The sequence below is a fragment of the Elephas maximus genome, chromosome 8 (assembly GCF_024166365.1).
Source record: "Elephas maximus indicus isolate mEleMax1 chromosome 8, mEleMax1 primary haplotype, whole genome shotgun sequence".
Lineage (NCBI taxonomy): Eukaryota > Metazoa > Chordata > Mammalia > Proboscidea > Elephantidae > Elephas > Elephas maximus.
The window spans coordinates 25,897,233-25,915,115 of NC_064826.1; the positions used below are offsets into that span (position 1 = coordinate 25,897,233).

At 39.4% G+C, this 17,883-nt stretch overlaps 1 protein-coding gene across 1 annotated transcript; it reads right to left on the reverse strand.

Moving 5' to 3' along the window:
* Positions 1 to 358: 358 nt before the first annotated feature.
* Positions 359 to 16,914, reverse strand: LOC126081557 (hyaluronidase-4-like). The gene is made up of 3 exons (XM_049893538.1): positions 15,964 to 16,914; positions 13,422 to 13,511; positions 359 to 799 (listed from the first exon to the last, which is right to left on the reverse strand). The coding sequence occupies exons 1-3, from the start codon at positions 16,912 to 16,914 to the stop codon at positions 359 to 361; spliced, it is 1,482 nt and encodes a 493-aa protein (XP_049749495.1).
* Between the last annotated feature and the right edge of the window lie 969 nt (positions 16,915 to 17,883).

The window sequence follows — 17,883 nt, forward strand, 5'->3', positions numbered from 1 at the left end:
CTTGACTATCCTACGTAAAATTACCAGCACTCTCCCACACTCTCCAACCCCTTTACCCTGATTCGTTATTCCCCACAGCGCTTAAAACCATCTCATATATATGTAGTTGTTTGTCTATTGTTTACTTGTTCTTGTCATTTTCCTATAAGAAGTTAAGTTCCCCAAAGGCAAGACCTTTGGTATGTCCTGACTCCTTATCCTTAGTGCCTAGCATGAAGTAAGCACCCAATAAATATTTGTTAAATCAATAAATAGAGTCAATGATTGTTATTATTTTACGTTAAAGCCAAAAAATGTTTTTAAAAAGGTTTGTAGTTAAAGAAAAAAAAACAATCAACATTTTCTATTCTTAAATATTTCAAGGAAAAATTGACTTTATAGTAGGGGATAAGAAAAAAATCAGCATAATCACAGATAAGGTCACACTGAGAAAAACAGACAGATTCAAGCTAACGGTAGAAGCCTTATTCTTCCTTGCCAACAAGTCTGAAGAGTGTTGCTTGCAAGACTCTCCGTGCCAGCCGTAATAGCACTGACACACAAATTCATTCTTCATGTCTTTTACTGCCTTCAGCTTTTTTTCTTGAGAAATGATGAATCTGAAGCTTTTATTTGGAAGGTATTTCTTCCTGCTGCTTTCAGGCATATGCAGATAGGAGGAGGATTCAGGTGTTTTCCGGACACACCTTCCATTATTGTTACATAGACTTCTACTGCAGAGTGTGGCTGCAGATGTCACATTAACAATATAATAGCCCAGTGATCCTAGAATAGATTGTTGCACAGATAAACAGGTCTCCTGTAAGGTAAAAAAAAAAAAAAAAAGGAAACCTGTTTGAATCATCCTAAAATTGGATCCTATTACTCAGGTGGTATATTAATGCCTAAACTTTCGTCATTGATAAGGCTAAAGAAGAAGAGCACTTCAGTGGATTGATCATTTCAGTGAGGGACTAAACCTTTGTAAAGTCACATTAACAATAATACTTGACTTTGATTAGGAACACTGTGATCAACCAATTCCATATCGTTCTCAGGGGAAAATGAGTCTGCATTTTCCCACGTTGAGGCTATTCGTTAATGTAAAGAGATATTTGTAACAACGCTTTTAAAAGATCATCACTAATAGGGGATGATTTTGTCAAATTTTAATTTAATTGTGAAATATTTTTAACACTGGTACTTATACATGTTAACATTAGGTCAGATTTTTCTAAGTCCACCAAGTTACCCTATTCTTTTTTTCTACCTCCCCAGAGATAACCATTCTCCTGAAGTTAGTGGGTAGTCTTTGCACCCATGTTTTTTTTTTTGAATTTACTACATTTATTTATCATTATGAGCAATATGTAGTGTTTTGTGTTTTTAAACATTTACATAAATTACATCATGTGATATATATATATTTTTTGTAACTTGCTTTTTAAATTCAACATATGTTTGAGGTTTTTTTTTTTTTTTTTTTTCATTTTGATACATGTAGCTCTGGCTTACTTAAGCTTCTGCTCAGTATTTCATTGTATAAATACACGATAACTCATCCATCACAGTGTTGTGGGAAATACAATATAGAAGAAGTTATTTACAAGCAAATGCTCTAGTCATTTGCTCTAGGATATACAGTCCAATGACAGTAGGTAGGGTTGTCTTCTCACAAGCCTGCCATTTGGTGTGTCATAGATGTGTCTACAACATTGTGCTTTATTTTATACTAGGACATATTTCCACCCATCAATGATCACACTATGCTGCTACAATAAGCTGGCCTATTTGAAATGATATCTTCAGTTAACCTAGAAGAGTCTGGCTGAAATCTTGGTGCCTGCCTTGATCCATATGTCAAGGTTCATAGGCAAAAGAAAATTCTAGTAGATGTATTAATAATATAAATTGAATTTTCTATTAGTACAATTATTTTGATCAATATTAACTATAATGCATGTTTAAACTCAATTAATTAAAACGGTGGGATGTTTTTTCAATGAGAGGAGACCCCAGAACTGTGAGTCCACCTTATAAGGATTTAGGAGATTCATATAGAAAATCATAAGGCAGGATAAGGCTTTTAATGATGGGTAGCACTTTTGGCAATAATGAGTTATGAAAAGGCTATGTGTGTCTTAGTTATCTAGTGCTGTTATAACAGAAATACCACAAGTACCTGGCTTTAACAATGAGAAATTTATTCTGTTACAGTGTAGGAGGCTAGGAGGTCACCAGCCTCAGGGGAAGGTGTTCTGTCTCTGTCAGCTCTGGAAGAAGGTCCTTATCATCAATCTTCCACTGGTCAAGGAGCTTGTTAGCATAGGGACCCCGGGCCCAAAGGACGTGCTATGCTCCCAGTGTTTCTTTCTTGGTGGTATAAGGTCCCCTTGTCTCTCTGCTCACTTTTCTCTATTACAACAGAGACTGGCTTAAGACACAATCCAATCTTGTAGATAGAGTCCTAATTCATTAACATAACTGCCACTAATCCCACCTCATTAACAGCATAGAGATAGGATTCGCAACACATAGGAAAGTCACTTCAGATGACAAAATGGTAGACAGTCACACAATACTGGGAATCGTGGCCTAACCAAATTGACACTTAATTTGGGGGGGACACAATTCAATCCTTAATATTCCACCCTTTGGCCCCAAAAAATTCATGTCCTTGCCATATGTAAAACACATTCACCATATCATATTATAGCAAAAGTCTTAAATCAACTTTAAGTCCAAAATCCAAAAATTCCTCTTCATCTGTGAAATCTAGAATACAAGTTATCTGCTTCCAAAGTACAGTGGTGGAACAGGCACAAACTAGACATTTCCATTACAAATGGGAGAAATTTAAGGGAAAGAAGGGATAACAGGCACCAAGCAAGTCAGCAGAACATGTTACATTAGCCCTCAAGTCTTGAAAATAATCCGCTGTTCTCTGAGACCATTCACACAATAGCCCCGTCCTCCAGACTGTAGGTATTGGCCACACTCTCCAGACTCTGGATGAAGGCCCCTTGGCCCTAGGCTTCAGCTCCACCTTCCAGGTCCACTGGAATGGCAACTCTGCTCCCTCAGCTTTGGGAGGCCCCATTCTTACAGTCCATCTGAGTGGCAACTGTACCCTTTGAGACCCCAGAAGTCAGGGCTATACACTTGGAGACTGAGGCAGGTCTGCTTCCTCTGTTCCTTGTCTCTTCTGATTCTGCTTCCTTGTTCCATGGCCTCTCAGCCCTCAGCCTCACTGCCTGTGTCTACCCTGCTAGACCTGCTAGGGCAAGTGTTTCAAAGCTCTTGAGCATCACCAGTAAGTGCCTGGAGGCACCCCATTCTGCCAGTAAACTTCGGTTAGAACGCACTCAGCTCTCTTCTCTATGGGTCGGCAAGCCTAGCTCTACCGATAAATGCCTGGAAGCACCCCACTCCACCAGGAAGGCTTCTGCTCACAGGTACTCAGCTCTCTCAGTCTGTGGGTTGGCTCTATTGCTTTCTTATGCAGGTCTCCTGGTTCTGCTGCTGCCAGTTCTCCCCTACTGCCTCTCGTCATCTGCACCATCTCCAGTGTAACAGCTCTCCTCATTTCCTTCTGTGTCCTCACCAGAATTATCTTTGATATCCATAATTCCACCAATAGTCTCTTCAAAACAATTGCTTCCACATTTTAGGTATCTGTTAGAGCAGCACCCCACTCCTGGTACCAAATTCTATCTTAGTTATCTAGTGCTGCTAAAACAGAAATACCACAAGTCAAAGTTTTTAACAAAGAGAAATTTATTCTCTTACCGTCTAGGAGGCTAGGAGTCTAAATTCAGGGTGCAAGCTCCAGGGGAAGGCTTTCTGTCTCTGTTAGCTCTGGAGGAGGTTCCTTATCATCAGTCTTCCACTGGTTGAGGTGCTTCTCAGCACAGAGGTGCCAGGTCCAAAGAACATGCTATGCTCCCAGTGCTTCTTTCTTGGTGATATGAGGTCCCCCTGTCTCTGTTCACATCTCTCTTGGCTTAAGACACAATCCTATCTTGTAGATTGAGTCCTAACTCATTAACATAACTGCCTCTAATCTTACCTCATTAACATCATTAAAAAAAAAAATTACGCTCAAGTCAATTCCAACTCATAGAGACCCTATAGGACAGAGTTGGACTGCCCCATAGGATTTCTGAGGAGCACCTGGTGGACTCAAACTGCCAACCTTTTGGTTAGCAGCTGTAGCTCTTAACCACTACACCACCAGGGTTTCATAGAGATAGGACTTCCAACACATAGGAAAATCACATCAGATGGCAAAATGGTGGACAATCACACAATACTGGGAATCATGGACTAGCCAAGTTGACACATATTTTGGGGGGACAAAATTCAATCCATAATATTATTTGTCCTGGGTACATTCAGTTTGGGTAAGCCTCACACTTAATTTGGGAACAAATGCTATTTTCAATCAAGACAAGACTACTCCTCTGAGGCAGGCATTTGAGGGGGTTTCTCAGACAGATGGAATAAAAACAAGCAAGTGAACAACAACAAGTACAACGTAAGGGTAATTTAAGCCAGTGAAGAATAGCATAGGCTAGTACCATCAAGTTCACCTTCACCATCCATATTCTGCCCCAGCCTTCCTCCTTGAAACACTTTTTCACCTAGTTTCCAGTCCATTAAGTCTTGTGGTTTTTCTCCCACCACACTGGGTGTTCCTTTTCAGTCTGCTTTACTAGTTCCAGCTCGCCCTCCCTACATCTTAACACTGGAGTGCCCTAGGCTAAATCTTGGACAACTGATCTTCTCTAGCTATACTCATTCTCCAGATAAACTCATCCTGTCTCACTGCTTTACATTCTACCTGAATGTGAACAACTCTCAAATGTATATCTCCAAGACCTTATCCCTAAACTGATTATATACTCTCCTACTCACTTGACATCTCCACCTGGACACTTTATAAGCATTTTAAACTTGACATATCTTAATCCCATATCCTGATCCTCTCCCCAACCTAAAACTCTGGAAGCCTTTTACATCTCAGCATATGCCAACCCGTTCTTTCTAATACCTCAGCAGTAAAATCCTGGAGCCATTCTTTACTTTTTTTTTTTTCCCTCTTATATTTAATTCATCGTCGAATTCTCTTCAGTCTACCTTCAAAATACATCCAGAATTCAGCCACTGTTACCACTCTGGTCCAGGTCACCACCAGCTTTCAACTGGATTATTGCAATAGCTTACCAACTATTCTCCAAGCTTTTTCTCTTGACCTTCTACAATCAGTTCTAAATTTAGCAACTGCATTTCTGTCTATAATGAAATGAAACTAGAAATTAATAAGAAAAGGTAAACAAAAAAAATTCCTAGTTGCTTTCAAATTAAAAATGTTGTTGTCGTTGTTAGGTGCCATCGAGTCAGCTCCAACTCATAGCGACCCTATGCACAACAGAATGAAACACTGCCCGGTCCTGAGCCATCCCCACAATGGTTATGCAGGGGCTTATTGTTGCAGCCACTGTGTCAATCCACCTCACTGAGGGTCTTCCTCTTTTCCACTGACCCTGTTCTCTGCCAAGCATGATGTCCTTCTCCAGGGACTGATCCCTCCTGACAACATGTCCAAAGTATGTAAGACACATACTTTGCCTCTTAAGAGCATCCTTGCTTCTACGGAGCATTCTGGTTGTACTTCTTCCAAGAAAAATTTGTTCTTTTGGCAGTCCATGGTATATTCAATATTCCTCGGCAACACCACAATTCAAAGGTGTCAATTCTTCTTCCGTCTTGCTTATTCATTGTCCAGCTTTCACATGCATATGATGCGATTGAAAATACCATGGCTTGGGTCAGGCACACCTTAGTCTTCAAGGTGACATCTTTGTTCTTCAACACTTTAAAGAGGTCCTTTGCAGCAGATTTACCCAATGCAATGCGTCTTTTGATTTCTTGACGGCTGCTTCTATGCCTGTTGATTGTGGATCTAAGTAAAATCAAATCCTTGACACCTTCAATCTTTTCTCCGTTTATCATGATTTTGCTCATTGGTCCAGTTGTGAGGATTTTTGTTTTCTTTATGTTGAGGTACAATCTGTACTGAAGGCTGCGGTCTTTGATCTTCATTAGTAAGTGCTTCAAGTCCTCTTCACTTTCAGCAAGCAAGGTTGTGTCATCTGCATAAGGCAGGTTGTTAATAAGTCTTCCTCCATTCCTGATACCCCATTCTTCTTCATATATCCAGCTTCTCATATTATTTGCTCAACATACAGATTGAATAGGTATGGTGAAAGAATACAACCCTGACACACACCTTTCCTGACTATAAACCGACCAGTATCCCCTTGTTCTGTCGAACAATTGCGTCTTGATCTATGCAAAGGTTCCTCATGAGCACAATTAAGTGTTCTGGAATTCCCTTTCTTTGCAATGTTATCCATAATTTGTTACGATCCACACAGTCGAATGCCTTTGCATAGTCAATGAAACACAGGTAAACAACCTTCTGGTATTCTCTGCTTTCAGCCAGGATCCATCTGACATCAGCAATGATATCCCTGGTTCCACGTCCTCTTCTGAAACTGGCCTGAATTTCTGGCAGTTCCCTGTAGTGATATACTGCTGCAGCTGTTTTTGAATGATCTTCAGCAAAATCTTGCTTGCGTGTGGTATTAATGATATTGTTCTATAATTTCCACATTCAGTTGGATCACCTTTCTTGGGAATAGGCATAAATATGGATCTCTTCCAATCAGTTGACCAGGAAGCTGTCTTCCATATTTCTTGGCATAGAAGAGTGAGCACCTCCAGCGCTGCATCTGTTTATTGAAACATCTCAGTTGATATTCCATCAATTCCTGGAGCCTTGTTTTTCGTCAATGCCTTCAGAACAGCTTGGACTTCCTCCTTCAGTACCACTGGTTCCTGATCATATGCGGCCTCTTGAAATGGTTGAACATCAGCTAATTCTTTTTGGTATAATGACTCTGTATATTCCTTCCATCTTCTTTTGATGCTTCCTGTGTCATTTAATATTTTCACTATTGCAACTTGAGGCTTGAATTTTTCCTTCAGTTCTTTCAGCTTGGTTTTCCATGTCCAGCTCTTTGCACATGTCATTATAATACCTTGTCTTCTCCAGCCGCCCTTTGAAATCTTCTGTTCAGTTCTTTTACTTCATCAACTCTTCCTTTTGCTTTAGCTGCTCGACATTTGAGAGCAAGTTTCAGAGTCTCCTCTGACATCCATCTTGGTCTTTTCTTTCTTTCCCACGTGCCTGTCAGTTTGTCGTATGGGGAGGGCTTGCATGTTGCTGTGATGCTGGAAGCTATGCCACTGGTATTCAGACACCAGCAGGGTCACCCATGGAGGACAGGTTTCAGCCGAGCTTCCAGACTAAGACAGACTAGGAAGAAGGACCTGGCAGTCTACTTCTGAAAAGTATTAGCCAGTGAAAACCTTATGAATTGCAGCGGAACATTGTGTGATATAGTGTTGGAAGATGACCCCCCTAGGTTGGAAGGGACTGAAAAGATGACTGGGGAAAAGCTGCCTCCTCAAAGTAGAGTCGACCTTAATGACATGGATGGAGTAAAGCTTTTCGGACCTTCATTTGCTGGTGTGGCACGACTCAAAATGAGAAGAAACAGCTGCAAACATCCATTAATAGTCGGAACCTGGAATGTACAAAGTATGAATCTAGGAAAACTGGAAATATCAAAAATGAAATGGAATGCATAAACATCAATATCGTAGGCATTAGTGAGCTGAAATGGACTGCTATTGGCCATTTTGAATCAGACAATCATGTAGTCTACTATGCTGGGAATGACAACTTGAAGAGGAATGGTGTTGCATCCATTGTCAAAAAGAACGTTTCAAGATCTATCCTGAAGTACAATGCTGTCAGTGATAGGATAATAACCATACGCCTACAAGGAAGACCAGTTAATACGACCATTCTTCAAATTTGCGCACCAACCACTAGGACCAAAGATGAAGGAACAGAAGATTTTTATCAGCTGCTACAATCTGAAATTGATCAAACATGCAATCAAGATGCATTGATAATTACTGGCGATTGGAATGCGAAGGTTGGAAACAAAGAAGAAGGGTCAGTAGTTGGAAAATATGGCCTTGGTGATAGAAACAATGCTAGAGATCGAATGGTAGAATTTTGGAAGACCAACAACTTCTTCATTGCAAATACCTTCTTTCACCAACGTAAACGGTGACTATACACATGAACCTCACCAGATGGAACACACACAAATTGAATTGACTACATCTGTGGAAAGTGATGTTGGAAAATCTGAATATCATCAGTCAGAACAAGGCCAGGGGCCAACTGTGGAACAGACCATCAATTGCGCGTATGCAAGTTCAAGCTGAAACTGAAGAAAATCAGAGCAAGTCCATGAGAGCCAAAATATGACCTTGAGTATATCCCACCTGACTTTAGAGACCATCTGAAGAATAGATTTGACGCATCGAACACTAGTGACCAAAGACCAGATGAGTTGTGGAATGATATCAAGGACATTATCCATGAAGAAAGTAAGAGGTCATTGAAAAGACCTGACCAAACCAAAGCAAACCCAGTGCCATCAAGTCGATTCCAACTCATAGTGAACCTATAGGACAGAGTAGAACTGCTCCATAGAGTTTCCAAGGAGCACCTGGCAGATTCGAACTGCTGACCTTTTGGTTACCAGACGTAGCACTTAACCACCACACCACCAGGGTTTCCACTGAAAAGACAGGAAAGAAATTAAAAATATTCTCCTAAAAAATAACTTGGTTGAAGAAAAAATTAAAAAATACAATTTCAAACAAATTATAAAATAAAAACAATTAGAGTAAAAAACCCTTTCCCATCAAGTCAATTTTGACTTAGAGGACCCTGGGTGATACAGAGTGGAACTGTTCCATAGGGTTTTCTTGGCTGTAACCTTTATGGAAGCTGATCACTAGGCCTTTCTTCCGCAGCAGATGAGTTCAAACCGTCAACCTTTCTGTTAGTAGTCAGGCACAAACCGCTTGCACCACCCAGGGACCACGAACAATTAGAATGGTACATATTAAAACTTATTAATCCAGCCAAAGCAATTCTCAGTTGTAAATGCCCAGTCTTAAATGCTTTTGTTGACCAGGCAATCCAATTCTCAAACAAAAAATCAAGGTATTTCGGCATGGACTTTCACTTGAATTCCCACTCAGCTATAGACCAGTGTAAGTGCTGGTTGATCAAGAACTGAGAGGTATCCTTTCCACTTAAATTTTGCTCCATGCTTCCTACCCCTCCAACCCACTGCATCCTCTGAGTCACTTTTCCACTTTTGGCAGTGCTCTGTTAGTAGCTACTTGCTTCATTGAGTGGATGCCTTTCCTATTTCCATCTCTGTACCAGCAGTTGGCCATCAAATTTCCTAAGACTCAGGAAGTGACCCTTCACCTAATATGGTGACCTCTTCTGACCTCCAGGGCATCTTCTTTTATCTTATTTTACACCTTTATCCAAAGGAATATATGTTATCATGGGCCTTTGTCTCCATTTCTGTTTTTGGATCTTAAAAAAGTGTCCTAACAGACAATTTAAAGCATACTAAGAATGTTAAATACATAATTAACATTCTCTATTTAAATCAATCCCATGAAAGGAAATAATAAAAGCATAAATCCATAAATTAGAAAACTGAATCAATAGATGACCCCAAGAGCTAGGTCTTCAAAAAAAAAAAATCTATAAACCCTTTACACCTGACAAATCTAATTAAAAAAAGAAAGAAAAAAATATGAATGAGAAATAGGACTAAAGATTCAGAGAATTTTTTTAGCTTATTTTTTAAATTAAAGTTAACACATTATGTGTTCTTTTATGCTAATAAATTGAAAGTTTGATGATAAATCACCAAATTGATTTAAGGGATAAAAAAAAATTTTTTTTTTGATAGAAACCTTAATTAAAATAGAACATTAAATTAGGGAAGAAATTAATTACCACAACAAAAATCATTTCTAAACCAAAGCATCTTTGTGTTTGAGTTATTTTCAACATTTAAAGATTAAATCATTTTTGTGTTATGAAATTGATTCAGAGCATGAAAAATGAAATGAAAAGCTATCAAATTTATCTCTGAAGTAAATATAACCTTGATATAAAAACTCTCAGAGAAGAAAATCACGCACAGATTTTCCTAATGAATGTAGGGCCGAGTCTAAGTCAGGGTCAAAAACCCCAAATGCAGGGTAATGAGCTGGCACCAACTGAAGAGTGGAAGCCCCACTCAGAGGGAGCAGCTGGACCACTGAGGCCAGGCACCTTGAGTTCTCAAGAGAAATTTTAAAATGCCTCATTTTATAATGTTATCAAATAATTCGTTTGGGTTTCTTTTTTTCCTACAATGTGGTATGGGCTATCCAAAACACATTTCCATGCCAATTTTTTATGCATAAGCCTCATGTTTGTGATCTTATATCTAAATCAACAACATGAGGGTTCTTTCCAGCGCTCTGTCTCTCTACCATGCCATTATCTAAAACTGAAATGTAGAGGACATATTTGTGATTGTCTCACTTAAAAATCGGTTATGGGATGATACACACAAAAAAAGTCAGTTTGGGAGCTCTTGGAGGGGCACCTATAAAAAAAAATCATTCTCCAGAACTAAGAGTTCACATCTTTACATGTTAAGAAACTATATGGAGGGTGGGGGGCGAGGGGAATAGGAGAAGCAGCAGTAGCGGCTACATGGACAGAGAAGATCACAGTGGTTTCTAGTATGGGCTCAAATTGCAAATCAAAGGTTGGACAATCCATCCATGTTGCAAGAGTCAACCTTATTTTCACATGACCAACTCCATGGAGCAGTAGGGATTTACCCATTTAATATTCTTCCAAGCAATGGTGGCTAAGCCAGATAATGTATGTATTTATAATTTCAGTATAAGAAATTTTGCTCTTTAAAACAGGATGGCTCCAGGGAATTATGCTAAGGAAAAAAAAGCCTATCCCAAAGGTTATATACTGCATGATCCCATTTTTGTTAACATCCTTGAAATGATAAAGTTATAGAAATGGAAAATGTGTTAGTGGTTGCTAGAGGGGTGGGGAGAGAGAGAGATGTTTCAGCTGATACCCAAAGCTTAAGACAATGGTTGATAACTAAGGAGTTATAAGACAACCACCCACCTCTAGCCTATACAAAGAAGTGGCTAGAAATTTGTAGGGAGGAAAGAAGATTCTACTAAGGAAGTTTGAAGTAGAGAGTACTGCCCTAGAGCCTCAAGAGAACTCCATGGAGCTTAGAGGCTGACTTCTTCATTCATTCACTCCACAAATATTTATTCAGTACATACTGCTATGTGCCAAGCCCTGTTATAGGTTCTGGGAACAGAAGTAGTTAAAACAGAAAAATCCCTGTTCCCATGAAGATTACATTCAAGTGGGAAGAAGACAACAGTAGACAGGATAAATAAATGTTATAATATAGGAGGTGATGAGTGTTATAGATAAAAATATAACAAGAAAGGGGCATAAGGAGGGTTGAGCTGAGTGAGGGGCATTTTAGTTTTAAATACCATGGTCAGAGTGAAATTTAGCTAAGTCTTGAAGGAGGCAAAGGAGAGCCATGTGGGTATCTGGGGGAGAATGTTCTGGGAATCAGGAATGTGCATATAAGGCCGACTCTGGCTCAAGCTTAGTAAGGGGGAGAATAGAAAAAGAAGAGCTCAGATAAAGTTTGAGAGCAGTGCCCTGGAGTTTTGGTGACGAGAGAAGAGCTGGTGCTGGACTGTCCTCTGGAGGGGTTTGTAGGTAGGAAGCTGATAGAAATAGTCCACAAGGGCCCAGTAAAGAGAAAGGGCAGAAGTGAGAGTGGTCTGCCCTCACAAAATTTGACATAGCAAGGATACAGGAGTCTGCTTATGGTTCAAGAGGATGCCACCCACAGAAGATAGCCAGGTGTACAGCTTTCTGAAAGGATTTGGTCCAGAAGGCCAAGGGAAAAGGGGTTCTCAGGGCTATACCTCTGGAGAAGGAGGAAAGGGGAAGTTACAAGAGGTCAGCTAAAGAGTGCATTGCCCAAGTCAGAGAATGGTGCAATCGGGGAGGGAAGGGAGAGATAAAGATGGAGTTTCAAAACAAATCTCAGGAGTCCCTCAAGAGAGGGACAGCCCTGACATGACAGCTGTGTTAAAAGACCTTCAACAAAGATAATTACAAAGATCACCAAATAGATAAAAATAGGGTAGCCCACTTGCCCTCAACCACACCTGCCTCCTGCACCCATCTTTGAAGCGGCTGAACAAAGAAATACCCCCCCCTTCCCACACCTCAGACCCAGACCTGGGGTGTGGGGAGGTGGGATTAAAAATTTTAAACTGATGCTAATAACCAGCACTTACACGGCACTTCCCATGTGCTGGGTACCGCTGTAAGTGCTTTACATCTATTCATGATGTAGTTCTCATAACAACTCTGTGAGGTAGATACTATTATTAACCTCATTTTACAGACAAAGAAATGGAAGCACATGGAGACTCAATGAATTGCTTAAGGTCACATGGCTAGTAGATGACCAAGAGGGGCTATGACCCCAAGCAGCCTGGCCCCAGATCCCTACCCTTAACAACTCTCTCGCTGTTTTGAGCCACACTAAGAGAGAGATTGCTGTTTTTATATTTGATGAGACTGGACTTTTTAATACCTGAAAATCAGCGTGCTCATTAATACCTGGAAATGGGGAAAACTGTGGCCTCTGAATTCTCACATAAGCAGTGGGACAGGTGAGCAACAGACAGTGTCCAAAGGCAGTTGTGCAAAATACTGAAGTTATGTCCTGTGTGCACCATGATCAAGAGTAGATTGTTAATTAACCTTTAGATAGATGATTTTCCCCTTCCACATACATTTCTGTCCATCAGGTAATCCATCAAAAAAATAATAATTTTTGGAGAATCTGCCCTTCTTCTTAGTATAGGTGAAATAATGATTATTTTTAAATTTAGTATTCATTTTCCTTGTCATATATATAGTCATTTAAACTACCCAAATCCCTGCTAAAATAAAACCTACTATGCAAAAAAAAAAAAAAATTTTTTTTTTTTTTTTGCATAGTAGGTTTTATTTTAGTACTGTTTTTTTTTTTTTTAGATGGAGAAATACAATTCAGAGAGGTTAGTTAACTTGCCCAGGCAAATACTAAGGTACCTTGTTATCACTAGAATGTAAGATTAGACTCTAATTCAGGGCTATCTGAAACCTTTATGCTTTTTCTAACGTATTACTAATCACAGTCACTAGTACAGAGTAGATGTTCAAAAAATGTTAGCCCCTCTTCCTTTGAATGTCACTAAAGTCAAGTGGGCAATCATTTAGCTCTGGGGTGAAAAAATTAAAATATATGTATGTATATATATATCTAGAATATTTGCAAGATGCTGACAGAGAAAGCAGTGCTTACCTTTGAAGCAGAATATTCATAGCCTCCCCACAGTATCACTCCTGCTGCCCCCAAAGCCGCACTCTCACCAATTGTATGCATTAAGTCTTCCTAGAACAGAGAATATCAGGAGTAGTTGTCAGCCAAACCATATTTAGTCACTGACAATTCAAATATAAGACTCAATCCATCAACTGTGGTAAAGAACACACAATAGAGAAATATTATTTTTGTGTCTAAAACAAAGGACCACAGAGCAGAATTGGAAAATTCTGGAAAAGCAGAATTCTACCTTGGTAGTTAACATTTTATTTGATAAATATTTATGATGTGCCAGGCAATATTCTAGACACTGGGGATATAAAAATGAAATCGAGCTCAATTTCTGTCCTGGAGGGAGTGCTTTCGTCTGGTGGTTGAGGCATATATACAAATAAGTAATTATAATATAATAAAGTATGTATTGGTTGTTGTTGTTATTAGTTGCCGTCCAGTTAATTCTGACTCCTGGTGACATGTGTTTCAGAGCAGAACTGTGCTCTATAGGGTTTTCAAAGATGTGACCTTTTGGAAGCAGATCACCAAGCCTGTCTTCCCAGGTGACTCTGAGTGGGTTTGAACTGCCGACCTTTCAGCTAGTAGTTGAGTGCTTATCAGTTTGTGCCACCCTGGGACTCCATATATGAGAAGCACCCACTCTATTAGTAGTATCTATTGTTTGGAGGAGGTGAAGGCTTCCTTGAGGAGGTGAAATTTCAGATGGGTCTTTGAGAAAAGAAGAAATTTGCAATGTTTTGACACTAACCACTAGATCTGTTGTAGACTCATAAAGACAAAACTCAATGGAATTTATGCTTTTTCCGCCATAAACCTACTCAATTACAACATAAAAATGTAACGAAACATGTAGATGGTTAATAATTTATTCCAAGCTCTATTTTGTATGTTCTTAATTTAGAAAATTTCTGCTAAGCTTTCATATTGGAAAAAAAAACTGATTCTGAAATTTCTCCCAGGTTAAAATTAATCTCTCTGTTATATGATTTAACTCAAGCTTAACAACTGTTCTTCAGGAAATTCCTTTAAGAGCTAAACTCCAAAAACTCCAAGTAAATATCTAATTATCAGTGACATTGTTTCAGAATTGGATTGACATCTGAAGAAACATACGCCTTGATAGTAATAATAAAGGAACCCTAGCCAAAATCAACTCAACGGCAACAGGTTGGTTTTGGTTTTGGTTTGGTGGTGCAGTGCTTAAAGCACTCGACTGCTAACTGAAAGGTCGCTGGTTTGAACCCACCTGCTGCTCCTTGGGAGAAAGATGTAGTGGCAGTCTGCTTCTGTAAGGATTTACAACCTTGGAAACCCTAGTGAGAAATTGTACTCTATCCTATAGGGTCACTATGAGCTGGAATCGACTTGGCCGTTTTACTGCAAATCTCATGTTCAAGCCGCCTGCTGCAAAGCCAGGAATGAGACAGGAGGATGTAAGCAGTAAGAGGGCTTTATTCAATACCGGTATTCAAGAGACAGAGGGGGTTAAATTCCTCCCAAATTCTGTCTAATTCTAAAGAGCTAGTGGGAGAGTTTTATAGGGGTAAGGTCAGGGTTGCCTAATGTTTTAAGCACATAGTCCACAGACGGTCTTATACATCACAAAACAACTACAAGAAACTCTTTATTAAACTAAAGATATGCCTGTCAGACATCTGGACTCTAATCAGTATGTTTGTAACAGGCTGAAAAAACTTACATAAGAATCTCTCGGCTAGTGGAACTGTTCTGCCAAGGCCACTCTGGCCGAGATCAAACCAAACCCACTGCCATCCAGTCGATTCCGACTCATAGCGACCCTATAGGACAGAGTAGAACTGCCCCGTAGAGTTTCCAAGGAGCGCCTTGTGGATTCAAACTGCTGACCTTTTGCTTAGCAGCCATAGCACTTAGCCACTATGCCACCAGAGTTTCCCTGGCCAAGATAGGGAGCAAGAAAGAAAGTTGTAGATTAAAAATATCAGGCATCTTTTCTAGCTGCCGCCTTTTAGGCTGAAGGCCATTTCTCAAGAGAACAAAGAAGAGGAGACAGACCAAGGCCACAGGAGCTGAGAGAGCTCCGCATCCCTTTGAAAGAGACAGGTGCAGCTGCTGCAATAAAAAATGTTTTCAGAGATTACTTAGAGCATCATTATGGCATCAGTCATGTCAAGTTCTCAATCACCCATTGTGAATAGGAGAAAACACGTTGTAAGGTGTTAGGGTGTTTGTTAAGAGTGGAACAGGCTGCTCAGCCATATCGTGAACAGAACCTGCGCCATTTTCTAAAGACTAGAGATTAATCACAGCTTATGCAGCTACACTACAACAAACGAGAAAATATATTCTCTCTACCGTAATCTTAAAACACTGGAGAAGATGTATTTTGTCTACTTCAACGGCAGTGGCTTTGGTTTTGGTGGTTCAATAGTACTTCTGACACAAACTTTCAAAAACATTTTTTTCTAGACTTTGTATAGTCATTCTACTAAATTTCCATTTTTTATGTGAGTGACTATACTCTTACCTGTGACAAAGCTTCAATGCTGTGTAAATAAAATGGTCTGGAAAATATAAAAACTGGCAAAGCATAGTCAGGTCGAGCCATTTCAGCAACTCTCATGGCTTCTCTAAGTCGGTAACGAACAAATTTCAAAGCATTTAAACTCGATTTCAATATTTTATCCAAATATATTGAAGGATAAAGTGCACTGCTTTTTGCCCACAGCCACTGGAGTCGGTCATTGCGGAAAATCTCATCATTTGGGCAATTACCTGTATAGCTCTGTGGGTTTATCCTGTAATCATAATTGTAGCAGTCTGGATAGAGATAAAAGCCCCATAAACATTTGGGTCTCATTTCTGAAGCCAGTGTGAGAGTAATGTTCATAAAATTCTTTCCAGCATTTTCAAATTCCTGTCGAGCAACTGTTTTCACTTTCATTTCTGACCAATCAGGATGGTGGTTTCTCGTGAAGGCTAAGGAGTAGTTTTTATATATTATTCTATTGCCCCAATTTCTATCCCATTGGGGTTTCCAGTTTTCCCAATCAATGATAACAAGTCCTTCGGATCTCCACCAAGGGATAACTGCTGCAATGTCATCAGCAGTTTTCTCAAGATGCTTAGAGAGGCTCATATTCTGTGGTATGCCTCCGTTAAAAGGTTTTCTGTCATTAGAAAAATAAGGGTAATATCCTAATTCATTAGGATAAAATATGGTCATTTTTGATCCGCTTTGAGTCTCTGAAGGATTCGATATAATATTAAATAATTGAAGCTGTAGATCCACATCGAAGAAATGGTTACACTGTGTGGTGGGGGCAGCCCAGAAAATGTTGAAAGGCTGGTTCTGGACCACCGGAGACATTGCTGGTTTGAGAGCTGGATGAGTGAAAACACCCGCTGGCGTGGAGTCGATTTCAAACGTTACAAAAAGCAACAGCACTCCTGACCATGCCACCCACAGGCTACACATGGTTTGCCCTCGTCAGCATTACAGCAATTTCCTTAAAAGTAAGACGGGAAAAAACATTATACATCATGGAGTCGTATGTTCCTTTTATTTATTTTATAGTACACGATAAATAACAAGTAAAATCATGGTAGCTGTTTAAGCTGTCCTTTAAGTGATAGACCAAAATTTTTAAAAAGATCTATGGCTTATTGATATTTAGGCCTAATTTATAGTTTTACCTGAACAAGGAGAAAAAAATGAGTTTTTTTGTTTTGTTTTGTTTTTTTCTCCTAACTTGAAATGTGAAGAAGAAAAAAAAAAATCCAGTGAATAAAAGCTAAAGTAAAAAGTTTCATTCAGATTCTCAGCTGTGCAAACTCTACCAGCTCTGGCTTTAATTTCCTGTAGCTCTGACTACACCAATACAAGCCATTCTCCCTTTGGTCATAAGGGGAACTAGAAAAGAAAGTACGAGTGAATTGTCATATATCCTTATTGATTCCTAGAAAAATGACTCCCAAAACACACCCTGTTGCACAAATATTGACATTTTAACAAATATTAAGTAGTGGAAGAAGAAATAACAGGGTATACTAACAGTAACTGATAACTGGTTTGCTATTTGAAATGCCGTGGCCCCAAAGGATTTTTTGTTTGTTTGTTTTGCTTTGGTTTTTAAGACAGAAAGCAGCCAGCTTCAGAACTAGCATAGACTGAAATAGAAGAAAGACAGGGATGGCATTTACCTGTTGTTGATGATGGATTTTGGTGCTATCATCTTCTCTCATGTGCGTAAATAAGTCAAAAAATCTATTAGTTCTTTAACTCCATGGTTTTCCAATGAAGAAACTGGACTGCATTTTCACCAGCTAAATCTCAATTAGAACTGACTCTTTAGTCTCTTCTAAATAGTCAGTTGGCTCAAAAACTGCCAAAGAATCTTCGCAGAATACAAGGACTATCTAACAGTTGATGGGTTCCAGCCAGCTG

Excerpts from the sequence above, each read along its gene's own strand:
- LOC126081557 (XM_049893538.1), bottom strand. The coding sequence starts at position 16,914 with ATGTGTAGCCTGTGGGTGGCATGGTCAGGAGTGCTGTTGCTTTTTGTA. Across the intron at positions 13,512-15,963 it reads GCATTGAAGCTTTGTCACAG|GAAGACTTAATGCATACAAT; the intron begins GTAAGAGTATAG and ends TCTCTGTTCTAG. Across the intron at positions 800-13,421 it reads ATGAATATTCTGCTTCAAAG|GAGACCTGTTTATCTGTGCA; the intron begins GTAAGCACTGCT and ends TTTACCTTACAG.